The 27,597-nt window shown below is 40.2% G+C and overlaps 1 protein-coding gene across 6 annotated transcripts in view; it reads left to right on the forward strand.

The window, feature by feature from the left end:
• Positions 1–27,597, forward strand: part of si:dkey-174m14.3 (uncharacterized protein LOC563117 homolog) — a 79,730-nt gene that overhangs the window by 40,260 nt on the left and 11,873 nt on the right. For 4 of the 6 annotated variants that reach the window (XM_041806195.1, XM_041806196.1, XM_041806197.1 and 1 more), the window contains 3 exons: positions 15,623–15,784; positions 22,971–23,037; positions 26,143–26,250. In XM_041806195.1, coding sequence (XP_041662129.1) covers positions 15,623–15,784; positions 22,971–23,037; positions 26,143–26,250 — 337 coding nt within the window. Of the gene's footprint in view, positions 1–11,610; positions 11,808–15,622; positions 15,785–22,970; positions 23,038–26,142; positions 26,251–27,597 lie in introns of all 6 variants that reach the window. The other 2 variants (XM_041806198.1, XM_041806199.1) reach the window with 1 other exon arrangement.

The raw sequence follows: 27,597 nt of genomic DNA on the forward strand, positions 1-27,597 counted from the left end.
CAGGAGAACGTTAGTACAACAAACATGGCAGCACCAGGAAAAGGACATTAGGAATGCAAGCAGGGCACGAATGAGATAGACATGACACATGAGGTTTGCAAGAAGTGCTACATGAGAAAAAAATATTGCAGAAATACAACAAACATGAGGGCAAGACTAATGCTAAATCAGATTTATTTTGGGGCTCTTCATGCCTTTTTTTGACAGTGGATTGATTTGGAGATGGGATGAGAGTGGGTAGAGACATGTAACGCATCAAAATGCAAAACTCAGACTTTTATGTTTGTATGCATTCTAGTAGCAGCAGTAGTACTTGTGATTTATGAAAATAAATGATGATAATACTAATGCTTGTCTTGTGTCTGCATGGTAAGAGAGTGCCAGAAAACTAGCACTTGGTTAGCTTATTTTAGCATTAACACTAGAGAGGGAGAAACATCTGACATGGCTCTGCCAGATATTTCTCAAACCAAAACCTCCTAAGGATGTGTAACAGCCAACAGTTAAAGCCAAAATTTGATGATTTAACATATTTCAAAGCTGAACAAATGAGTTTGTTATAGGCTATGCTTGCTGTTTTCCTGTTTCCAGTAAGCTCCAGTAACTAGGCCTGTGACGATAACAAATTTTGCTGGATGATATGTTGTCCTACAAATTATTGCCGTTAAACAATATTGTCAATATTATTTTGAAACCAAATTAACCACTAATGTAATGATAATATATCATAATAATGCAAGTACATCCTTTCAAATGCAATAAAGTTTTATTTCTCATAAGTGTTTTTTACCATTGTAATTGGAATGTCAAGAACTTTTAAATATCCTAAATAAATAAAACAAACACATCACTTTGCGCTGTTCCGTGTGTATGTACTTTGTCGACCAAACGCCTCAGTGAGTGTTGACTGTCGGGACAAAGGCCCTGCATCTCGAGGTGCAGTTTTTTCCCCCAGCTGGGAAAACTGGGTCAGGTGGTTATGTTTTAGGTGGGCATGCAAGTTTGTTATGTTGCCTTTTTTGTTGCCACCACTTTTGAACAAATTCGGCATACTGGCTTGTCCATGTTGATGGGCTCACCTTGTTCATTTGGTTTGAAGCCGAAATATTCCCACACCGGGGCTGTGGCATTGGGCTTTGCAATCATCTTTTTTCCTCCTAATTTCTACTACGTTACCTTGCGTTGCTCCTGACGAGGCTCACCTGCTGCACTGTGTGTGTGTGTATGCCCACCTCCACCCACAGAGACAAAGAGACTGGATGACTGACAAGAGGGTTCACTCCGTTCATTCCACTATGGAACAAACCAGCCAGGTGCTGAGACCGATGCACAGAGTGAACCCTCTTGTCATCCAGCCTGTTTGGAGGCGAGAGACAAAGAAAACAAACATGCATGCACATGGCAATATATCAAGGCCGGCAAAATTATTGAGTTCATTTTAATTTATCGTGCGATTAATTGATTTATTGATTATCGTCCCAGGCCTACTAATAACTTAATTTATCCTTCCCATAACCTAAATCCAGATATAATTTTTCTGGTATATGAGGGGAAATCTGTTTGGGGGGTCTCTCTAATGGGAATATTTTTTTTATTTCCATGAAAATTCCTCAACAAGTGGTTTCTGAGCAGCTTATTAGCTCTAGATGCTGTCAGCTTTCACCATTTGGTCTTTGTACTTCAGTAGTTACTAGTATGATTTCTGTTTTTTGGAGAAACAGGAATTATGGGGTGGAGTGTGTGAGGGAAGAGATGCCCCAAACAAGCACCAAGACCAGGATTTTATTCTGTGACCGGTACGCTGAGGCCTGCAGCCTCTGTTTATAGGCACCTGCTCTGCCTGCTGCGCTAAACTGGCACCCACCAGTCTGGTTGTGAAATCTCAGTCTATGGTGATAGATGTGAAGTATGGATCCTGCCCACCTCTGCTTGTCACTTGTTTTTAATTAGGGGTCTTTTCAATCAAACCAGCACTTTACAAGGTTTCTTTTCTTATAGTACACAGATTTTTTCTCTAAATGTAGTATCATGAATTGATAGGGGAGAAACACGGTTAAAAAGTGCTTCCAGGAGCACAGGCAGTCTAGAGTGGTTATGTCTTGCCCCTGTGTACAGAGGCTTGTCTTCTCTTTCCCGGATTTCCTATACTGTATAGTAAACCGGTTTCAGTGCCGTCACATGTGAAATTTGGATATGGATTTTTACAGTACTGTCATTACCAGTTTAAATGCATACATTGTACTGTGATGCTCTCACAAAGGTGGGATTGCTGGCAGAGTGATTTGTGCCTGACAGCTCAGGCTGAGTCCTATCATTTTGCTCTTGCATTATGAGTAGGACTCTAACCAAACATCACTAACTCGTGCTGTAGTAATTAAGCATGGTAAAGAGGTAGAACATGTGTTCTTTCCTCCCCAAGTCTGATGCCTTTGCTGTATCTGTTGGCCTGTCTGAGGCTTTAACACAAGCTGTGGGCTGCTTAGGCTGGTCTCAGTTTGTCTTGAGCTCAGCACTTAATCAACCATTTAAAAGTGTTTTTACTCACGACTTTCTATTTTAAGTGCATGATGAGTCAGAGATCAAGGCTGTGGTGTTGAACGAGGTCAGAGAAGCAGCTGTAAACTGTAGCTGCATAAACCCACCCTAACGAAGCTAAATCAATGATAAGCTAGCTACTTCTATGAAGTTCTTCACAATAAACATCTGTAGTTGTTATCTTTCTGAAATACTTACATTGTGAACGACCTCATCAGGAAATGTGCTCAAGTCAGTAACAGCTTAACACACCTCAGCAGAGTAGAGACAAAACGTAAAACTATGACTTAAAAAATCATTTTCCTGCGATCTTATGTTTAAACATAAGTTGAGTATGCTATCAAAGGGTTGTGTTAGGGGGAAGAGGGTTTGTAACAGCGGAAGATGGATTTAAATGCATTATCTCTTTTTAGTTTTGTAATACTGTGACATAATACTGCAAAAAGCAAGAAAATACCTTGATATGATATTCAGGCAATATCGCCCAGCCCTACTATCCAATGTCCTCTACTCTCCATGTGAATTATAGTTTGATGATGCTGGGATATACAAGACTGGCCTACGTCTTCTGTCAGAAAGACGGCAGCACTCCAGGGGGTTTGTTTACAACTTTAATGAAGTCCACAAATTAAAGTGTATCCATCTGTATGCATACATGAGTGTGGTTTTCTGAAATGAATACAAAGAAAGAAAAACTATATCAACAAAGTGCTCATACAAAGCTGCACAAAATTAAAACTCAGATTCCACTGAGTCTGCGCATATTTACAAACACTTCCCCGAAACGTCCAGCAGAGGTCTCTACACTCCACAAAATGGCTCTTGGTTAGCCTACTTAGCTTACTAAAGGGGTTATAAGGAACAGCGTGACAAGTCTTCCAGCTGTGGCTATGTGCATACATTTAACATTCAAGTTGGTATGAACTACTAAATACAACGTCTTATAAAACATTGAAGACTTACAACATCATGAACGCAACCTGAAAGTCTGACGCCACACACAGATGATGCTGCTCCGTCAGTAGTTTGTGAAGCGCGGCTGTGGTGCGCATGCTTAGTGATGTCACACTCTTGGGGTGCGCTTGTGCAACATAACTTGACAGCCCTTCATTACGTTTAAGCAGGGAAATTTGCACACTCCAAATAAAGGCATTAAAAGCACCAGAAATAAAAGAAAAATGCTGGAACTAATTTTTTGTTAAAAAGTGGTACAACCTGCTGGATCTGCGTTGCACTGCAGTTTTTAGCAGTGAAGCGGCCACTTGCAAAAGCAATGAATTAGGGTTCAACACACTTTTGAGACAGAAAATACACATCTTTTTAAATGGAAAATGATGCCGATATATACAACGGATATTTTGAAGATAAATATCTGACTATGTTAGCTGTAAGTAGAAAAGCACTCGGAGAGCGCAGACCTCCGCCATCAGCCCCATCTCCCAATAGTGAAGAATCCTTTAAAAATTCCTGGATCAGTCCCCATGTGCACCCCACCATGGCATTCGCAGATTACTCCCTCTCCGGTGGGCTGGAAACATGGTGAGGCAAAGCGTTGGCTTCGCTACGGGTAGATTGTCATGGCGGAAGCATTGCCTGCCGTTGCCAACAGATGCACTGACAGTCTCACCCATGGTCTCACTGGACGACTGGAAGTCATGGCAGAGGGTGAATATTCCTCTATTCCTCCCAGCATTGTGAGTATTCTCACTACAATTTGCTGTCTTTTTCTCTGTTACGCTCTGACTCGTCTCCTTGACCGGGCGTGCATCTTTCAAACTCTATAAACTCCAAAACGTTGAATAGAAACACAACCACAAATCCTGCTGGGATTGAAGTTACTCATGTCCGCCATCTCCTGGTGTAAAGTGGTAACAGCATAGACCTCTGCTATCAGCCTTATCTCCCAATAGTAAAGAATCCTTTAAAAAATTCCTGGATCCAGACGGTAATCTGGATCAGTCCCAAAATCTAATCAGTTCTTCCTTATGCCATTTCTGACATTTTCTGTAAATTTCATCAAAATCCGCCTATAACTTTTTGAGTTATGTTGCTAACAAACAAACAAACTAACAAACTGACTAACTAACTAACTTACTAACAAACAAACAAACTAAATAACAAACAAACTAACTAATTAAGAAACCCTGCCGATCACATAACCTCCTTGGCGGAGGTAATTATTGGCTGTACAAACCAATAAGTTAGTAGAGTTTAAGGCTGGACCAACAGATCTCAACAGCCGAGGTTTTTTTTTTTTTTTCTTTCATTATTATTCCTTACACTTTAAGGTTTGTTTCAAGGACTGACTTTTTAAAATGTTTTTATCCTGAAACTTTAAATTGTATGCTTTAAAAGTCACATATTTTACTCCTTTAAGACAAGTTTATATTGGTCACAGAGGTCCCCAAAACATGCCCGTGAAGTTTATTGTCGAAGCAGACACTCCAATATTGGATTTTTACATGTCTAAAAACCCCTCTGTTTCAGCCCTGCTCAGAACGGGCTGTTTCTGTCTGTGGCTTTAAATGTTAATGAGCCCTGACGAACGTATGCTTAGCATTAATGTGGTATTTTAAGCTGGAAGTGTTTTGGTGAAAAGAAAACTCCTTCCTGCAGAATGTGCATAATACTTTATGTCGGTCGACTGTTCCGTCTTGTTTTTTTTGTACTCAAATTTCCCATCGAGAGGGCTAACGTGATGTTTAGTGTCTTCCATATCGAGTTGGTTGGTCACTACCGGATCAACGGCCCATTTGCACATGCATGGCGGCATGCTTGACCAATTCGATCCAATATTGTGCATCCTTATATTTTGTAAAATGTCAAGACCTCAGTGATGTCAGCTCTTATGGTCTTTATGACAAAGGCATATTGCTAGTGACAGATGGTGCACAACAAAAGGCAAGAAAATAGCTCACCACTGTGCCTTTATCTTTTAATCCAGGTGACAGTTTCAGTTGAAATATCTCCACGGCTTGTTCTGGCTCTGATTTTTTAACCAAACATGCTTTTTAGGGGGTTGTCAGTGAAATAAAACTTTGTAAATGTTAGTGTCCTCTTTTTGGCGCTAAGCCTCCCTCACCTCTTCAGCTCATCCTAAAAATCCTCTGGGGATGCTTGTCGTGATTACACACTCCCATGTGTCGAGTGCCATCAGCAGCACATGAAATGCATTCGGAGGGTCATTATCCCCCTCTGCTGCTGCTAATGATGTTGGTCGTTGGTGTGTAACCACTGAGGTGTCTGCTCCAGAGTTAATCAATCCTGGAAAGAGACATAAACCCACATACACCCCTGCAAAGAACAGCACCTTTATTTCAGTGTATTTTTTTTCTCTATGAGGAGGCTGAGTCATACTGTACGTGTCATCAGACTGAGTGACTGCTGCAGGTTAGCTGCCTTGTTAATCTGAAGGCATACAGGGCCGAGCGAGCGTCTTCTTCGCCTCCTTTCTCTGCTTCTGCTGCTGCTGGATGAGTCAGACACCCGGGTTCCCTCCGCTTTAATGCCAAGGTCTGGGTGTGTGATAAGGGCTTTTTCCTGAGAGCCAATCTATCTGCAAGGTAGATGAGATCAGGATGGCGGAGAAAAACAGGTGGATGAAATTTTCAGTACAGAATTAACACCCACTCTTTTTGCTTTTCCTCCTTAATTTGGTGGCTGCTTTGCCATCTTTTCTGTTTTTGGCTAATTTACAGCTACTCTAATTATTTCCCCCCATCTCCAAAACATTTCCTGCTTTTCACTCTGTCCAATTCTCCAACTTTAATATCCTCTACCACCTCCCCTTCCTCTTCTTTTCAATGCTCTGAGTTCCTCTCAAATGTCAGTGTGGCACGAGTGGGTGGCAGGCAGCACCATCTGAGCGAGCCTTGGCTGTGTTTTTTTGCTGCAGTGTGAGGAACGGCTAAAGGAAGAAGAAGAAAGAAAGAAAGAGAGTGAGTGAGTGAGTGAGTGAATGAGCGAGCGGAGGAGTTAGAGTGGGTTGCGAGTTGGCGGTTTGACAGAGGACACCTGACGTGGCCCAGGATGTGTCCTTAACAGCTGTCCTTTTTGACTTTTACACAAGACAGACACCTTATTCCCCTTTGTAAGGTGATTGAATGGGCAGAGCTGATGTCGCAGTGCACAAACGCACACATTTATGCACACAAACATGCAGGTTCACTCTCATAAGCAAGTGCATAAAAGTGCAAATGCATACCCACACATGTACACAGACAAACAAGTGCTCATTATCATGTTTGGAATCAAAAATTCTACAAAACAGCTCTCTGAAAGGAATGCTAACACCAGCCAAATCTCACGCACACACTCACACACATATTGAGAGCCGGTGTGCGATGACTCAGAGGGGAGCAGCTGGAATGAAGGCTCCAGTGGCGGTGTTGAGCTGTCACCATCTGGAGGAGTACATGTCTGCCTGCCTCCTCATCCAGCAGCACAAATCACCTCCCAACAACTTAGGGAATCAACATGTTTCTCAGCGTCACCTGTTTTTTTTTTTCCTTTCAGACATGTTTGTCCTGGAGTTGTTATAACATTGATGCCAGTGGTGGAAAATTCCTTGAATACCAACTAAAACGTGGGAGTGAGGACAGCAATACAGAGCAATCTTTGCAACAGTTAGATATTATAGTTTTGCCTCAGATAAAAATCTACTTGTTCCATTGGATATTAGCTCTTCTCCTTTACTTCAGAACATACAAAATGTACAAATGTGCTGCAAGAGCCTGAATGGTTTTTATCATGGGAGACAGGCTGCAAATTCACAAATACATGCAAACTCTACCATAATTTCCTGAATTTTCTAACTCTTGATGCTGCAAAGCTAAGGCTCGTGTACCATTGTCTGTACATTGATATGGACAGGGCTTCTCAGCTGCTGTCCATTGTACTGAATTGAAGCCAGAATGACCCCGACTTTGGGTGCTAACATATCTTCTTCTTTTTTTTTCTTTTTAAGAATTATTTTTGGGCTTCTTATGCCTTTTTTGAATTGGAAACAGGGATGAGAGAGTGGGGGACAGACATGCAGGAAAGTGCCACAAGCCAGATTCGAACCCAGGCCGACCGTGTACATGGGGCGTACCTTAAACCACTGCTCGCCCTGGATGCTGACATGTCTTGCTGTTGATGTGAAGAGTAGCCAAGCTGGCTGGTGAGGCCACACTGATCCCTACGAGCCAGTACAGATTCTGGTTAGTCCTGCCGTTCACTGACTGAGCACAAGCATATTAGCTTGTATTTGCAAGATGGAGCTGCCTGTTGACAGACATGGAATCTGGCCAACCTGTTAGCTTTGTGGCCAACTGTGCAAAGTTTGGAAGAAATCACTTGAAGTGCTCTTGAGATATCGTTTACATAAGATTAGTCTGCAGATATGCAGCAATAACTACACTACGGTTTTAGAGCAGCAAAAGAAGAACTGATTTCTGGTTTGATATCCCATGATGAAATCAAACGTCCCCTATGTGATGATAAAGGAGAATATTACCTTTTTAAAGCTATAATTGTACAACTCAGTGGACCACTAAATCAGCCAGCTGCTAGCGTAGTTGCCACTAACGTAGGCTTTGTTTGTTTTTAGTGCTGTGCTTGTTTCCACCTGGGAAGTCCATTACTGTATGTCATTCCTGAGATTTTGTGATTGGTGATGAATTTTCCAAAGTCTCCAACTCTTGAAAACTAACTAATGGTAACCAGCAAAATCAGGATGAAACAACTAAAATGAGGACTTCTCTGATGATCCAAAGCCATTTTTAAATTGTATTTTTTCCTGGGTGTATTTTTATTAATGTTCTACTGTAATTATGACAGCACTTATTCTCTTATGTGGATAATAGAAAATTAAAGCATCTTATCACACCAATTCAGGGTTACTAATACTGCACAGTTACTCTTCTAAGTCTTCAAATGGTATCCAATTTGGACTCAGAATTAGCTGATAAGCAAACTAGCTAATTCTGGTATGTGAAAAGACACTGTAAAGGAAAACCATTCATAGTTTTCACATGATGCAGTTATATAACAACTCAAATTGTGATGTTTTTTGGCTGTTCCCTACCAACTGCAGTCCCAAACACTCACTGTGTCCTTGATTCCTGTGGACGGTCCAACGCTCGGATCAGAGCCGCTTTGATCAAGCGTTGATGGCCCGTCTCATCTAATAACCCGCACCATTTGTCTGAGGGTTGACAGCCGCACCTGTGCTGCGGACGCCGGTGAGACACGCGGGATTGAGGAGATGGTAGAAATGTTTGGAAAAGAAGCGTCAGTATATTGGCCCTGTCAGAATATTTCCATTCAAGCTCGTCAGATGTGTCAGTTCATGTCTTTTGTGTTTGGACACGCAGGAGATGAAGACGTTTGCTCTGCAGAGAGTGTTACAGGGATGTTTGTTTTACTGATAACTGTGATATTTGCCTGTCAGAAAGGCCTGTCATCAAGCTGCAGTGATATGAAGTAGGTCTGTTTTCAACGGGAACCCAAATCCAGACATAAACCTAGAAAAAAAATTTATTTTTCCAAAAGTAGAGAAACCACAGCAATCTTTTGGGAAAAGAGTTCAAAGACCTCCACATAATTGACTTTTTAATAGTAAAAGTGCAAAAAAAGGCAAGTCATGTTAAAAACAACAACACTCATGAATCTACAAGAACAGCCTTCTTCAGGCGTTTGATTTCCCTTTCAAAGCTGGGAAAACATGGTTTTGCACTCTACATTTCAAGGAAGTGATGCTACATAAAGGAAAAGTTTGCTAAATTTAGAACAGGTTCAGTCATATCACATCAGAGATTTGTTTTCCTCTGTCTTTCTGTTGCTCTTTTTGCTTTTTTGAAATGAGAGATTTGGGATTTCATGTGTTTCTGAGCAACAAATATAACCCCATGAAATAGCTTTTAATATCATTTACTCCCTCCTGTTAACAACTCATATTTCATTGGGTCTCTTTCTCTCTGAACACTGAACAAGATGTATGCCACTTTCAGTGAGAGTCTATGACAAGCACACTTCAATTACCGGCTACAATAAACAGTTCTGAGACTAAAAATGTTACAAGTGTGAGGAGGAGAACATGTTAAAACATACAATAATGACCTTTTTCGTTGGAAATGTCTCAGTTAAAAACAAACTGCTCTCTGGATCTTAAATCTCTGAAATTAATTTAGAATATAATACTATCATTTTCTTTAAAGATAAAACCTTAAAATAAATATAAAACTAGTCTCTGGATCCTAGATCTTCCGTAAGTCTAGGTTCTAGGTTCCGATCCCTATTTATGTGTACATACAGTGAAACTGTTTGCATTAACTGGGTTAATTAAGCATCTTTTCTTTACGTTAAAACATTCATACCTCAAGCTCTGACGGTGAGCCGGTCCTGGTCCTTCTCTTAAAACATCGGAACGAATCCATACTTGTTATCCATAATCAATCCATAATTGTTTCTGTTTTTGATGTTTTTTTCTCCTACAAGCAAAGACAGTGCCCTTTCCTTGTTTCTAAGATTAACACTCTTTGATCTGCCTCCCTGATGACCTCTGAACTCGCACACAGTCATGGAGACAGTGGTGATGTCACCCTACAATGAGTGGTCCGGGTCACACTTGTAGTGTGGCCTGTCTGTTGGCAAAGATGGGACAAGGTTTTTGTTGCATGGTCTGACTTGGTGCAGATGGGAAAGACCCAAAGAATCATGTTGCCTGACTCCACAGTATAACGCAAAAACTGTGTCAACAAAGCCCAGAGGTGCTACTTCTGCTGACTAAGGAGGACAGTGTGCTGTAGTCTAACAAGTCCACATTTCAAATTGTTTTTGGCAAAATGGCTGTTGAGTCCTTCGAACTAAAAAAAGAAAAGTACTAAACAGATTGTTATAAATGAAGTTCAAAAACCAGCATCTATGATGGTGTGTGGGTGTATTAGTATCTATGGCATTTGTAACTTGCACATCTGTGAATACACCATTAATACTGAGAGGCACATAGAGAGGCCACATCCAAGTACTAGACTGACATGCATGCAATCCAGACCTGTCTCCCATTGAAAATGTAAGAGATTATGAAGCCCAAAATACAACAGAATCCTAGCACTGTCGAGCAATTACAGATGTAGGTCAAGAAAAAGTGGGAACAGAGTCCACTTTCAGTACTTCAACAATCAGTTTCTTGAGTCCCAAGATGCTTAGAGAGTGAAAAAAACAGTGACCTAACATGTTGGTGAAAATGCTCCTGTCCCAACTTTTTTTTGTAACATGTTACAGGCACCAAATCCAGAATTTGTGAGAGTTTTTAAAAACACTAAAGTTAATCATTTTGAGCATTAAATGTCTTGTCTTTGTGCTGAATTCAATTGAAAAAGGGTTGAAAAGTATTTGCAAATCACTGTTTTCTGTTTTATTCACATTTATAATGTCCCAGCTTTTTTGCAATTTGGGCTTGAATGATGAAGAGAACACTTGAGATTAAGATGAACCAGTGTTCAGAGGTTTCATAAAAAAAACAAAGCCGAATCTGTGACACATGAAATTGAAATGTAACTAAAACATGCTAATATGTGCAGGTAAGGCTGTAGTTTTCCCTCAGTAGAGCTAACCCCTGCAAAGGTAAGGATGTGGAACACAACCTGCCTCTTCTCTATAGATTTGTACTCATTTTTGTTGAACTTTACTGCAGTACAGAGAAAAACCTATTGTTGTTTAAGTTTGAAGACCAAACCCTGACATTTACCTCTGATTTCTGAGATACTTTCATTTCCACTTCCACTGTATCTTTGCAGGAAACAACACAGTGTGACATTGTGAGGGAAGGGTACAAGAAAAGAAAGCTAAAATTAGCCCTGAAGCTACATCACCAAGGGGGATTTTAACATTTCAAGAGCTGCTAACCTTGAAAGTTGTGTTATTCTGAATTTAGTGCAGTTTTTTATGCTGTTTCAGCATTCCTTTTTTCCTGCCAAGGACTGAACTGTTGGGAATGACAATCAGTGCAGAATATATATCGAATTTGTGTTTGAAACAGGTTCAAAGTAGTCGCTAATAGCTGCCAACTTGTGTCTTTGCTTTGTTTGGCAGGGTCATCATATGTAACGCAAACAGTAACTCTGCAAGCCAGACTTAACCGGTCTCCTCTAACACACATGACGGCTCCCTGCGGTCGACCCCTTTAAACACATGAGAGGGAAGGAACACAGACAAACCATGAAAAAGATTTACATTGGTAAAACCGCCTTAAAAGTCCCCCGAAACGGCGGCAAACATCCCAAAAAGAGGTAAGAGTGAATCTCCCTAGACGCCATCTTTCCATCCGTCCGTGTTTTTTTTTTTTTTTATCTGTTTGTCCGTTCATCCGCCCACGAGGTGTGTCCTCTCGTCGCCCGGCGGTGCTAGAGCTGCCTCATCTCGCCTCTCCGAGCACCGGGAGTCATGCTGCCTCGTCATCTCATCTCACTGCAGTGAAAGCACTCATTACGTCTGACTCAGCTCCTGTTCACAGAGGAGGTCACTAATGGGGGATTTTTGTCTCATCCCTGGAGCTACTTCACGTAAACTCATCCTATATCAAACAACAAACACCTGCACTCCCCTGTGAACGCCCGCCAATCAAAGAGAAGCTGGAGGTGGGGGCTGTTAGGGTTATACAGCGTTGAAATGCCAAACAGTCAGTTGAGACTTTCATTGAACCACTCTGTGAGGAAGACATTGTTCTACTCTCTGACTCTGATGGAGATGTAGGAGAATAAACAATATTCCACATCCATTTTTAACCTATCATTTATTATTTAATCCCTGGCAGTGAAAGTGCTACATTTCCGTAACATTTAACCTTTGTCATACTGCATTTAGTGAGATCCTAGTGGGGGCTGAAGGTTTAAATTGAGTTAACAATTCTTTGGGAAGTATGGAAGCCCTGAGCAGACATGCATCTAAACATTTTGTTCACTCTGCTTTCCCATGATAGTGAGTCATCTCCACTTGTTTTCTAAATATGTGGATTTACTTAGCTTGTGTGGGGAAAAGCACAAAACAAACATAGAAACACACATAGAAATAGACTGGATTGCCTGATTTTGTGGGTGAGTGCAGCATTGCACAATGCTGTCTGGCATATCACAGCAGCCAACTTATTGTTTCCTTTTTAGATCATGAGAAAATAAGGCCATTTTTCGAGATAATATCAGCTAATATCAGTTCATTTTATTATGAAAAGGAGCTCTAATATCCTGAGTCAGCAAGAAAGAAATGGTGAGATCTTGATAAAATGATAAAATTGACTTACGGTGCATCAAAATATTCAGATCCCCTTCCCTTTTTAACATTCTGTGATGTTGCAGCCTGCTACAGTCGATATTTATTCTCATTAATCTACACTCAGTATCCTATAATGGCAAAGTGAAAACAGAATTTTGATAGTCCATTGCTTGGAAGAAAATTATATATCGGACAAGTCCTGCAGTTGCGAGCCTAATCAGTTATACTGTGATAGAACAGTAAGGTAAATACTTACACATCTGGACTCACGATAGACATTTAACTGAAGCTATCTAACCATTATTTTCAGTTTGGTTCCTGGAAAATGTACAACTTTATCACTATAACCTAGAATTTTTGAATGTATTATGTCAGAATCTTTGACTTTCTTAACTTTTTTGAATTTCTTATATCCATTACTCTTTTAATTAAAAAATCTGAGTTTTTTGTGTAAATTCAAAACTTTATCATCTCATAAATCATGTTTTTTTTTTAAAATATATGCACATTTAGTTTTTAATTTTAGTTTAATTGACAACAGAGACAGACAGGTCCCCACGCCTTCCTGAGATCTTTGGTGACACCCCCCCTACCCTCCCAAGGGGTGCCTGAACCCCAGGTTGGGGTCTCTTAGGGATGTTTGAATGTAGTTAATATGTCCAAATGGCCACCTACCTCTGACAGCCTCCTAATTCCCTTCTTGTTCTCAATTGTTTGAGTGATACAGCTGTCCTGATTGTAAACATTGATATCTCCAGAGTGATGAAGCAGATTTTCACTTTTCAAAATACATTGGAGCACTATATATCTCTATTTCTATTTTCACAGTTGTATCCATGACAGAATCCTTAAAGAATTCTAGCTAAGTTGTTGAAAACAAGACCCGGAGACATTGGTATGGCCCTTCAAAATGATGGTGCATATCCTTTCGTCCTTGTCAACAAAAAGGTGCAGATGGTCTAGTTGTTAGGTTAGGCTCTATGTGATGGCCCCGGTTCAAGTCCAACCTTTGGCTCCTTTCCCGTATATCATTCCTCACTCTCTTATCACAGTTTCCAACTCTATCCAGTCCTCCTCCTCCACAAGTAAAGCTATAAAATATATATTTTGGGGACTTTTTATGCCTTTTTTCAGAGAGGAGAACAGTGGATAGAGCCAGAAACAGGAATGGAGAGTGGGGGAGAGAAGCGGGAAAGGAACCACAGTGTGGATTTGAACCAGGGCTACACGGGGGTGACCAAACCACTAGACCATCTGCGCCCCCAAAAATGCATCTTTTATCCTTCACAAACCTAATCATAAAAGTGTGAGAAATGTCTCAACTATTTATTGTTGTGTCATACAGGAGTTCTCAAACTTTTCAGCCCAGGGGCAAAGGAACAACACGAAAGAGCACAACAGAGTTAAAAACAATCATTGTGTATGATAATTTAACATAAAGAAGCAGGGTATACGGTTTGAAATTATTTATTATTTGTATTTTGGAGAACATCCCATAACCTCCCCCCTGTTTTTAAGACCCCGACTTTGGGAATTGCCTGCTTTGGCTTAAAAACATTTGACTTATAGCTATGAAGTTAACCTTTCAATATGAATTCTTCTGCCTCTGTTTTAAAAAATGCACATTATTTTTAATTCCCGTCAAATTAAAATACAAGACTTCATTTAATTTTGTTTTATATTGAGGAAAACAAAGTGAAGCAAGCCAATAGATTGTCCTGTAAAAAATGTTCCCATTAGGTATTTTAGCGGGGATTTAAATTCAGATTAAAATGATACTATATATTTGAATGGTTATGAATATATCATCCATTTTAGTGGCCAGGACAATTTGCGTAAATGTCAGAGAGTAAGAGGAATGTCTAGACTGTTCATATTTACTCTTACTTTCATTTCTGAATACAGTGAAATGACCCAGTCTGTTTTTTTTATTCAGCTAATTACAGAAACATCCAGCACGTACAAATGAGCAGAAAATAGGATGCCACCTACATTTAGTGACCTGAGGCACTGAAAGAAACCTGTCCTGGATTTTTTTATTATTCACTCTCTCTGCTCCCACCATCTGTATCTTTGATCTTTTTAAAAAAGAGACAAAGAGAGGAAGTGAAAAGAGTGACGTGACCACATCTCCATCCACTCGCTATCTGTTATCTGTGCAGCAGATAGAGTCATTACCCTCCTTCCTCCATCTGTCCGTCAATACAGGGTCCATTAAGCCCGGCCGTGCACATTCAGATCCATCACAGCAACAGACATTTCCTCTTTTCCCACTCACACTTGCCCTTTTATTAGATTGCAGCCCAGGTAATGCACATGCTCTGCAAATAGTCATCATTGTGCTGTCTCACTGAATTACACATGGGGGTATCGCTGCTTAGTAAATCTGAGCCTTCACAGTCTATTCATGTGATGTATTAGAGTTCATTTGCTCATATTTCATCACAGAGAACACCCTCTCTGTCTTTTTTTCCCAATCTCACTGCTGATTGGGTTTCTGTGATGTGCTGCAGAGCCTGAATGCAGAAAAAGAGATCTGATGCTCAAAGATGTAGCGACTGAAAAAGCTCCCGGCTCACCCCTGCCTGGGTTTTTAATTAGAGATCCATGTTTTGGTCCCATGTTGTCTCCATACAGAGCACTTTCTCTTGCAACTTTTCAGCTGTTATCGCCCTCTCATGATGTTCTCATCACCGCTGCATGGCCGTTCAGGGGTGCATTAAAAAAGATATGTGGTCCCCTTACAAGTCCATTTAGAAACGCATATACCCCAGTTACAGGCTTCTCTGTGCCCTGAACGAAATCATATACTGTTTGTGTGTTTGTGTGCGTGCAGCTCACTGCTGGAGCAGAAGGAAGACTTACGGAAGAGGCTTTCCTACACGACACATAAGCTGGAGCTGCTGCAGAGCGAGTTTGACTCCACACGGCAGTACCTGGAGACAGAGCTGCGCCGAGCACAGGAGGAGCTGGACAAGTTCACTGACAAACTGCGCAGGTATACCACAAAATGTGAAAATTAAATATTCAATTATTATTATGATACTCAACATTTTTGCCAATATCACAATGACATCATAACATGGCTTGTATTTTCTCCAAATATTACTTATATTTGGAAGATAAGAGCCTCTTATAGTGTTGTGATGCTGTGTTCCAGTTTGAAAAGCATATATGCTTAAACTGAGAAAATCATTACTGTTTCTTAAATTATCACCAGCTGAAAACAAAATGTATCAAAAGAGAAACAAGGAAAATTGTGTCCCATTTAATGAGGTACCTTATTAAGCACCACAGCTTAGCTATTTGCCTATCAGTGGTATTCAGCAAATTCCTAGCTAACTTGACAACTATCAGGCAAACATTACCACAAACTAAGAATTTTATCCTTTCTTTTTGCACATACTTGATCACAAATTAGCCACCAACAGCTCAGTCTCTCCATCATTTGCATCAATCCCTTGTTAGCAAAAACACAAGCTAACTAACAAAACCTTTGGCTAGGAATTGACATTAATAGCTCATTTGGCACCAACTGCTGAGTTAACTCAGCCGTCATTAGCCCAACAGGGCTGCTAACTTTCAGAGAAGCTAGGGGTGAGGTTGTTATTTTTCTTTTGAGGGGTGTGTATTTATATTAGTTTTTTCCAGTTTGGACCCCAACCAACCTTACAGTAACAGAGAGTAACACAGGAGACAACATAGCTCATTTTGTGCATATTTCAGTATTGTGGTGTTAGCAGGCAAAACAACAAATAGCAAACAATGCACACAAATATAACAAAGTTAAAGGTGTACTATGCAACTTTGGCTGTGTCTGAAAGTAAAAAGTTTGAAAGACACAGTCATGTGCATACGTTTTAGGTATGTAGAGCAAGGATTCATCTGTGGCCCGGCTACCGGAGTTAAGCTCAACACAGGTGCGCCACTCAGGTCAAGGTCAAGCTCGATAGCATGTCTGTTGTCCTGAGTTTTCCACCCGTAGTGATACGCTTTGAGACTGCTGGAAGTTTTCAAGCACTTGGGACATCCCCAGCACACCAGGGGCTCGTGATAACCTTACTACTTGCTTGGACCGTACCCTAGGCCAGTGGTTCTCAAACTTCTTTTTGCCCAAGGCACACCTAACATCCAGCCAAGTTTTCAAGGCACACCATAATAATTTCCATGCAAAACAACCTATCTAACATGCGTTAAAAATTCATTTCCTAATATTGACTTAATCTGTTCATTACAATGTCATCAAATATCTTATATAAGCCAAATGACAAATAATTATCATGATATTGTACACTGGCTGTTTTTTGTCTTTTTTTTGGTGGGTCCTCCTCATTTACAGCTCTTTGGGGTTTAATACGCTCAAGGAAACGATCCATTTCCCCTCGATTTCCCTCCGTCACAAAACTGTCAATCAAGCCCTTTGATGTGTGTCGTTCTAACAATCCCCCCACCCACTGATTTAACAAACTGCAAAGACGGCATTCCTTTTAAGGTGTTCTAGGGATTTTTAGATTAGGCAAATGGAATTTGCAGCCATACATGGGAATAAATGTTTATAAAATACTGATAATGTAAGTTAAAAAAAAAATCAATCATGTTTTGCTGAATAGTTGTAAATATGACTTATAGTAGCAAAAAAATCTCACGGCACACCTAGACTTGCCTCGAGGCACACCAGTGTGCCGCGGCACACCATTTGAGAACCACTGCCCTAGGCCATTGGTAGCCAACCTGGGGTCAGAGACTCCTCAAGGGGGGGGGCCAAAGATCTCAGGGGGCTGCAAGGCTTTGTCTACTCTTTGTCTATCAGATTGGCACATATGAACTAAAATCAAAATAAAACTTATTAAATTGTTAATGCAAAGGTTTATTGGTTTAAAAAAACGTATTACCATTTTTTCTGAATGTTTTTGAGAGCAATGTATCATCTTTTTAGGTGTGTGTAATGGGGGGATGGGTGCTCAGCTTCTAGTCACAACAAATTTTCTAATTTTGTCCTAAAGTAAGAGTAATTGACTTCGTATTTGATTCAGACCTGCTTTTATTTTGTAAGAAAATAAAGAATTTAGGGTAGATTGAAGATATGAGCTTAACCCCAGAAAAAGGAACTTGTTATGAATTTAAAAGGAAAAAAGGAACAGACCATAGGGAAATGTTTGATAATACAAGGAGCAGATGACTTTTCACTTGTCCACTTAGCTTTCTGGGAGACACTGCAGTGGCTTAATCAAAGTGTAAGGAGAGGGAAATAAAGCATGAGATTAATTGCAGTTGGAAAAAAGAGTATGCACTAATTATAAACCTTGATTAACTGCGATTAATGCATTAATGCTGGCAGCCCATACTAAGAATAAAGGGGTATAAATCTCTTTCTAAAATCAGAGTTATAAGGAATTTTGGCAGTGGGTTGAATTTTGCCTTTCATTTTTTTGGATGTGCGAAGCAGTTAAACTGAAATTGCTTTTTATAACAGAAGCATGGAGAGAAGGGCCCGAACATGGACAGTCACACTCGAATCTTCACAATCAATATCCAGAACAATCATATCTAAAAGGCAGATAGTTTCAAATTGATCCAGTTGGATGAGACATTCTGCTTTGTTCTCACTCCTTTCATACTGTATGTTATGAAGTCCTGCACTGAACTTTAAAAATTCAGTTTTCACTCCCGGGTATCTGAAGTCAGTCTGTCTTCTGGTTTTAGGTCCAGTGAACAGCTTCTTTAAAATGGAGTGAGAATGTAATAAACTGCAGAGGTTTCACAAAGAGGCCCTTATATCCTGGATAAAAGGGACAATATGCTATTCTCCTGCTCCCTCTAAGAAGCTGAGTTTTCCCTCACTGTATGAGTTGTTGGCATCACATTCAAAAAGGTTATATAGTTCTCCTGAAACCCTGATATTTCTCAGTTTCAGCCTTTTTTATGGTGTCATTTTGATATTCTCATTTAGATGTAAGGTGTGAGTGTGACCCAAATCATCATATTTGTTTTTTAAATTACGTTATGTTAGCTTGTTGGAAACAGGTTTGTAGCTCATGATTAAACAGGACACAATACTCACTCAAAACACTTTGATAATTAAATTAAGAAAGGCTAGAGTTCAAATCCTTCTGTTTTCATATACATGGAAATTGCCATGCAGGAGTTGTTTGTAATGCTGCTTAAGTACTGAGATAGAATTCAATTATATAATTTTGCAAACTAGATTGTATGGAAGGGACTAAGACTGCTCCCAGGTGACTCATTTTAAAGTTGGTTGAACAAGCATTTAAATTCAGGTTAATCAACCAGTATGAAGTTAAGAAAACATTTTGAAACAGTCATATTATGCACAATGTAACACAGCTTCACATTGAATCAAAGCATCTCCTGGGAAACCATGTCAGATTAGTTAGCAGTGAGTGGCTAATATTACCACTGCCAACACTGCTGGCCTTCAGTTCCACATGTTTGCGCTAAACACTTTACTTAGTTACTGTTTTTGCCAGTTAATCAGGAGCAGCCCACAAACAATTTTTGTCTCAGTTTACATGTTTAAAATGCTGCCAGTGATGCCATGAGATGCTATGTGTTCACGGTGCTTGTTTACATCCTGGCAGTAGAGCGAGAAGCGAGCCCAACAACCAGTGCTATGGCTACAGTCTATACAGCCTTGGCTAGTGCTGAATGGTTTTGTTACAGCTTATAAATCATATTTGACCAGCATCAAGGGCCAGTATGCATAAACATGAGTTATTCATTTAACCAAGGCTCTTCAAAAAGGGAAAGATTTCTGGAGTCTAACTGCATAGGGAGGCCTATGAAGGTTAGCAAAACACATGGTCCAGTCTGGATTTACGCAGGTACGACCAAATTTATGTCTTTTTTTTTTTAATTTACATAAATACAAAACAAAATCTACCAAGGAAAGGATTGGCCTATGGGACTAAACTGTTTGGCCTGTATAGCTATGCCAAGACCTGAACAATCTGGGGTACTGGAATATAAAAGAGAGGGAAATGAGACACATGTGACCATATAAATACAAAAAACATTTTTCTGTCAACGTTAAAGCAAATCTGAGCCTGGCAGAGGTGGCAAATGATAGCCAGGAGGCTAGTGTTAACATTGTTTAGCTATTGATATTAAATCACATCTGGTTCAGAGCCTATTAACTGGGACTATGAGAGACTGAGTTTTGTGGGCTGGCCTGCATTTAACCACATTTAACCACCAGATCATTCTGAGGCTGGTAAGCAAAAATGAAAACATGTAATCATTGGCTCTCAGCTCTAGCCTCAGGACACACTAGAACCAGATTGTGTATTTATTAACTTTTTTGACCTTATAACGCTTTCCCACTATTAGTGTGTAAAAGCGGGTTTTTCAAAGGCGGGTAAACCCGCTAACAAGCGGCAAGTGACTCCTTTCACATTGCCAGCAGACCCAGGTCTGATTGCCAACAGGTGAGCTGCGTAGCTGTTTTTTTTCTCTGGTGCGTCAAGCTGATGTCATCACATTAGAGACATCATCATCATCAGCGCGCCGAAACACGCCGTTAAACTGCGCTGCTGTGCTGCAAACCTCTGCCTATTCTGTCTCCTCCAGTAGCAGCGCATCAGGCTTTAATGTGCAGCTGACTGGCTGAAGGTTCTGTTTAAAAACAAACAAAAAGAGGATCGATGTGATCATTTCCAAGAGGCAAATAATGCAATAAATAAATAAATGAAAGGTTAATAGATTATATCGTTTGAAAACTCTTTCCAGCTGCGCATGGACAGGACGCACGGTGCTTTATGAGCTAATCCATGAGATTTTAACAGGTTAAATGAGCTAAATCTGTCTGTGGAAAAATTATTTTTCTCAGTGGATATGTTCATTATGACATGGGCGTTTTTGTGTTTATATGTACCGTTAAACTGCACTGCTGTGCTGTGGAAGTTCTGCCTTGAAACTCCTGCCTCCAGCACATCAGGCTTAAATACACAGCAGACAGAATGAAGTTTCTGTACAACAACAACAACAAAAAGTATCTATGAGATCACAACAGACAAGTAATAAACGTATTACTTGTATTAATATAAATGTAGGCACGTTACACCAAAGTCATCCTGCGTTCACCCGGGTGTGACGTTCCCACTGGAGCCGATCAGAGGTGAGCCGATAAAAACCCATGTCCATTGCAGGGTCAGTTGACGCGGGTCTTAATGCCGATTAGAGCCGATTGTTAGTGGGTTTAAACGGGTTTTTTTGGCCAGTAGAAGAGGGGTATTAGATGGAACAAAACATAGGATTGAAAAAAAAAAACAGACACCAAAAACAATGCTTTTAAGGACATCAATTCAGAAGAATAAAATATATGGATGTCCAGTGCATTTAGAAATTATTCAGACCCCTTAACCTTTTTCAGTTTTGTTATGTTGCACCCTAATGCTACTCAGTACCCCATAATAAAAACTGAAATATGACATAGAAAACAACACTTGTGCCTCCCATTTCTCTTGATTTTTGCTGAGATGTTTCTACACCTTGATTGGAGTCCACCTGTGGTAAAATAAATTGATTTGACTTGGTTTTGAAAGGCACACACCTCTCTATAGAAGGCCTCACAGCTGACAATGCATATCAGAGCAAAAACCAAGCCATGAGGTCAAAGGAACTGCCTGCAGAGCTCAGAGACAGGATTGTTGCAAGACACAGAACTGGAGAAGGCTAAAAAAAATCTGCTTTCCCAAGGTTCCCAGAAGCAAAGTGGCCTCCATAATTCTCACATGGAAGAAGTTTGGCACAACCAGGACTTTTCCCAGAACTGGTTGCCTGGCTAAACTGAGCAATTGGGAGAGAGGTGCCTTAGTAAGAGAGGTGACCAAGAACTTGATGGTCACTCTGACTGAGCTCCAGAGGTCCTGTGTGGCGATGGGAAAATGTTCCGGTAGGACAACCATCACTGTAGTCCTCCACTGATCTGGGCTTTATGGCAGTGACTAGACAGAAGCCTCTCAGTGCAAAACATATGAAAGCCCACTTGGAATTTGCAAAAAAGCACCTCGAGAACTCAGAATGTGAGAAATAAGATTCCTTGGTCTGATGAAACCAAAATTGAACTGTTTGGCCTCAGTTCTGTATGTTAAGTCTGGAAAAAGCCAGGCACAGCTCATCACCTGCCAAATACCATCCCAACAGTGAAGCATGGTGGTAGCAGCATCATGCTGTTGGAGTGTTTGGCAGCAGGGACTAGGAGACTAGTCAGGGGTGAGAGATATCTTCAGTTCTGCAGCACTCAGGGCCTCAGACTGGGCCAAAGGTCCGCCATCCATGACATGACAATGACCCACACAGCCAAGACAACACAGGATTGGCTTTGGGACAACTGTGAACATCCTAGAGGGTCTCAGCTAGAGCCCTGACTTTAACCCTCAACTAAGTACTGAGTAAAGGGTCTGAATACCTATGTCAATGTGATACTTCAATTTTTTTCTTTTAATTAAATTAACAGACATTTTTAAAACTCTGTTTTCACTTTGTCATTATGGGGTACTGAGTGTAGATTGAGTGAGAATGAATTGAAACCACTGCAGCATCAGGCTGCAACATAACAGGACTGAAAAAATGAAGGGGGTCTTAATACTTTCTCAATGCACTGTATGTCCGTGTAGGGCTTTTGTACATCATAGACTGTTTGCTACATTTTTTAAGGCACACAGTAGTGACCCACTTTTGGATACTGACAGACCAGTTGAAAACCGTTGCTTTAAATGACTAAACACGAACATCCTTTGTCCATGTGCTTATTATTATTTCATTGGTGTGGGAGTACCCACGATTTCACTAGAATCAACAAAATGCAGAGACAAGTAAACATAACTTAATTTCTTTTGTCATCCGGGGACCTCTAAGACTTTTTCTCAGGACCCCAGTGTTGAGATAGACAATTCAGTAAATGAATCTCAATTTTCTGCTCATAAACCTTTAAATAACTTTTAATGAATTTAATGAATCATCATACTATCAGTGGAGTCCACTGATAAAGATGCTGTAAGCTGAAATGTTGCTGTTCAGTGTAGCTGTGACTTTGTAAACCGCTGAGCGTATAAGCTGATATTGAACTTGTTTTTTATTTTGGAGTTGATCTCCGGCTGCCACTATCCTGTTTGTGTACATACACTTTTAACCGCAAGAGAGCAATGTTGTTTTGTGTCTTTTAGAATACAGAGCAGCTACTCAGCGCTGCAGAGGATCAACCAAGACCTGGAGGAGAAGATCCACAGAGATGTAAGCGTTCAGCAGCAGTGTGTTTGTGTATTCCCTCTCATGAATTCCCATGCTTGCGGTTAAGTACCTGTAGACACAAAAGAAAGCAAAGCAAGAGTCACAGGGTTCAGACTTTCTACAAAACACTGGGAGAGCCCATTTGAATATGAATCTGCCCCACTGTTTGTCCCACTGACATTAATTATGGCTTATTACTATTTGCTGTCCTCCTTCCAATGGCAGAGTGATAGCAAAGCTATTGTTCCTCAGTGTACTTCATTTGTCCGATGCTGCATTTGCAGCTAGAAGGATACAATTAACTGGCCCTCCTGAGAACACTGCATGACAATCAGGTGTCATTGCTGTTAAATAGATGGCTGAAAAAATGCTTGCTGAGTGTATTTTTTTACAAGACAAGATGATAATGCTTGTCCGGATCACAATACCAGAGTGAAGAGATTCTGGGCTTATAATGAGTTAAAGGTCATGCAGCTTTCTTATGAGGAAAGAAAAATGGTTTTCTAATTTTTTAAACGATAGCCATCAGCTTTTTTTTCCCTTCATCGGCTGTTATTGATTCCTCTCACGTAGTCCCTCCTCAAGGCAGAGAGAGGTGCTGAGTAAGTCTCTCTGCAGATCGTAAAAGCTTGTTTACTCCAGAGGTGCCACAAACTCATCTGACCCTGTGGCCCTGCACAGCGATAGAGAACGTAATTACAAGATAGATAAACATAGTGATGTACTTTGATTGTGCTTCTACTTGCACATCTGCAGTACAGTAAAAAGTTTTCAAGGAAAGGAACAAAGTTTTGCGCATTCATAGCAAGACAAGGACGAATTTTGTAGTTGCAGATGTGGAGACAAAATAATGTCAAACTTTTTTATTGTGCCGTCCTTTGAGAGAGACAGAAATAATGTTTGAAAGGAAGAGGTAAATGGATTTAAAACTTCACAAAAGTGTTGTATTGTCAGTAGGACTGTCATGTAGAGATGTATTGATCCTGCAACTCAAGGGAAGGAAGGAAATGGACACACAGCCATTACGGCCTGCTTATGTAATGCTAAATCATATGTGGAGGACTGATGAGCTCATTGAGAAAATGAAAAATCACTTTCAGACACTTTTTGTGTCATTTCATTTTCTCTGCAACATTTATCATGTCATCCCTGTTATATGCTTTCAGTACTATCCATGACGGTAAGAAGTGATTAGAAAGTGCTGCTAAGTCCCTATAAAGTGGACTATATAGTAAGTAGTGAATGCTTAAGCTGATTGAGGTATGTGTGCCAAAACACTTATAACTTCAGAAACATTATGCCGAAGAACACCATGAGTTGTATTTTTCTGATACTTTTGAAGTGTATTTCCTATCTTGCATCCATAAAACTGACATATCTTAATCATAATCACCAGTAAATGCTCGAATCGGTATACACATATTTATGGATTACTTCTACATGAAGACACCAGTGTGTACGTCAAACCCGATTGTTACAAACATCTGTACCGTCCAAACATCTCAGTTTTATCAGCAGACAAACTAGAAAAGTTGCTGAATTTTGTAAGCCTGGTTCATGGATATCAGTGTCTTTAGATAAACAGTGGTAACCAAAATGTTTATCTACAGCATCATTTGCTGCAACTCAAAAAACATAATCATGCAAGGTTGCTTGTCGGTATCTTTTTTGCAATTTTTTTTAACGTACAGAGCCAGGATCGTAGTCCTCCACAGTGATTTGGTGTCATTCTTCGTCAGAAACTTGTCTAAGTCTTCCTTGATAGTCCTTACATCCATGTTTTGTTATTTTACTAAATGCATTTTTGCTCACTGTTGTCTTAATGAATACCATCTCATTACCTTAGCTTCAAAATTGTGAAGGCATTTTTCTAATGTCATAATATTTAATTAGAATATACCAACAAGAAAGATGAGTCATGGCCTGCTTAATGCTAAGAATTACAACAATTAAAACTAAGGCTGGCCACACTCTGGACGATTTTTAAATTTGAAATGATTTTAAAACTGTGGGAGAGCACAGACATGAGGACAATTTCAAATGAATTTTCATATTTAATCCTCTGAACGCACACACTGCAGACCGCACACCTGCTGACCTGCCAAACAGCCTTGGGTGATCAAGTGACTTCAGAAAAAAAACAAACATGGATGCCTATCGATATCCTCTTGCTGTCCCTCCACAAGGCTGCCCTGGCATGCGTTACAGGTGCACCAAAAATCCTAAACCAAGGGAATGAAGCTACAGTTGTTTTTTAGGTTGTGAGCGGTGAAAGTACATATGATCCGTCTGTTAAGGCTACCTCGTCTGCTCGCTGTCATTTGTTGTTGTGGATGCTCCATCAAAGGCACGATGACCTAGATTTGTAAAAGTGTTAATTTTGACAGCAATTTTTAGTTTTGGTCTCAGTCTTAGGCTTTAGATTAAATGCCTTTTAGTTCAAGTCGCATTTTAGTCATTGTTTTTAATCTAAACACGTATTCTCTTGCCATATCGAGGTAGTGTGTTCTATCCAATCTGCCTAACCTGGGGTCCCTGCCTTCTACAGCTAAGAGGAAGAATAGCTACACATGCTTTGTATCTCTACAGATCTACCAGCAGTGGAGAAATATCATGGATTTTAAAGGTCTGACGAAAACTAAATTACGTTCTAATCTAGTTTTAGTAATCTTGATGAAAATTAAACTTACTTTTTGTTAGTTTTAGTCATCAAAGATCTTACTTTTGACTATTCTTAGTCTAGTTTGTCTCATGGAAAAAAAGTGTTGACAAACATTTTTAGTCTTAGTTTTAGTCAATGAAATTAACACCGAATTGTAAATATGAAACGTGTTTGATATTTACATTTCAGAGGCTAGGAAGCTACAATGCGATTTGCAGCAGTAAAATAATCATGTTGATACCACGCACACAAGGATTATTCAGACAAATGGTCGTTTGAGACCAGGCTCTAATCGGGACATGCCCCCATGATCATCAGGGGAGGCATATCTGGCCTCAAACAGGGCTTAAAATCCTGAAGTGTGTGGCCGGCTTATTTAGTATAGTTTAGACTGAGTATTTTTCTAAACGGTTATTCCAAATGTAAATTTTCTGTATTGTGTTTAGTCTCAGCACCATGATGATGAGAAGCGAGCTCTGAGCAGAGAGATCATCGTCCTCAACAACCGCCTGATGGAAGCGAAGCTCACCATCGAGAAACTCCAAGAAGACAATGTGAGAGCCCTGAGAAAAACACCACACTGCTCCGACCGCTCATTCATCTCTTTTATTTTCAGCTCAAGAGATTGAAATAATGCACACCAGTTCCTTATTAGCTTTATTATCAGTGAAAGGGAATTTCTGTGTTAAACAAAAAAAACAATCGGCTTAGTCACTATGCTTTTATCTGCTGCTGGCTCCATATTACTGTCTAATTCCCTGTATGCTGGGATCAGTGACTCGTCCTTGTGCCACATGCAAATAATCCAAAATGCTGCAGCCTGGCCTGTGTATGGATCCAGGAGGAAGGATTGTGTTAGTCCTAACTTCTCTGAACTGTAAATACTATTGAAAATTGATTTAAAGGTCTTGCTTTTTGTCTTAACAGCACTCAGGGGTCTAACCCCTTTTATTTTACAGTGCCTTTAAAGAGTATTCACCTCCTTGGTTGTTTTACCCTTTTATTGATTTAAAAAAAATAATCATGGTCAATTTAATTTGGCTTTTTTGACAAAAAAACCCTCTTTAATGTTAAATTGAAAATAGATTTATATAAAGTAATGTTAATTAAATGACCTACGATGACTCTGAAGGAGTTACAAGCTTCAGCAGCTGAGATGGGAGACTCTGCATACAACTGTTGTCCGGGTTCTTCACCAGTCAAAGCTTCATGGGAGAGTGGCAAAGAGAAAACCATTGTTGAAGAAAATTCATAAAATTTCGACTTAAGTTTGCCAAAATGCATGTGGGAGACTTTATGGTCAAATGGGAGAGAGTTCATTGGTCTAATGAGACCAAAAGGTGCTTTTTGGCCCTCAGACAAGATGCTTTGTTTGACGGACACCAAATACTGCCCATCAATACAAACACATCTTCCCCACTGTGAAGCACAGTGGCGGCAGCATCATAGACTCGTAAATCAGAGGGTAAAATGAATGCAGCAAAATATGAGAAAATCCTGGAGGACAATGTTATTCAGTCTGCAAGAGAACTATGGCTTGGGCGAAGATTTGCTTTCCTGCAAGACAATGACCAGAAGCATTCAGTAAAATCTACGCAGAAGTGGCTTAAAGACAACAAGGCGAATGTTCTGGAGTTGCTGAGTCAAAGCCCAGACCTCAGTCCAATGGAGCATTTGTGGCATGACTGGACCTTACAGAGCTTAAACAGTTTTGCAAAGAAGAATGGAGTCAAACTGCAGTGTCCAGATGTACAAGCCCGACTGGGACCTATCCACACAGACTCAGTGCTGTGATTGCGGTCAAAGGTGCATGTACTAACCACTAACTTGAAGGGGGTGAATATTTATGTAGTTACAATGCTTTTTATAGGCACTGTAAAGCTTTTGCTGATGCCTCTCAT

Source organism: Cheilinus undulatus, linkage group 14, assembly GCF_018320785.1.
Source record: "Cheilinus undulatus linkage group 14, ASM1832078v1, whole genome shotgun sequence".
Taxonomy (NCBI): domain Eukaryota; kingdom Metazoa; phylum Chordata; class Actinopteri; order Labriformes; family Labridae; genus Cheilinus; species Cheilinus undulatus.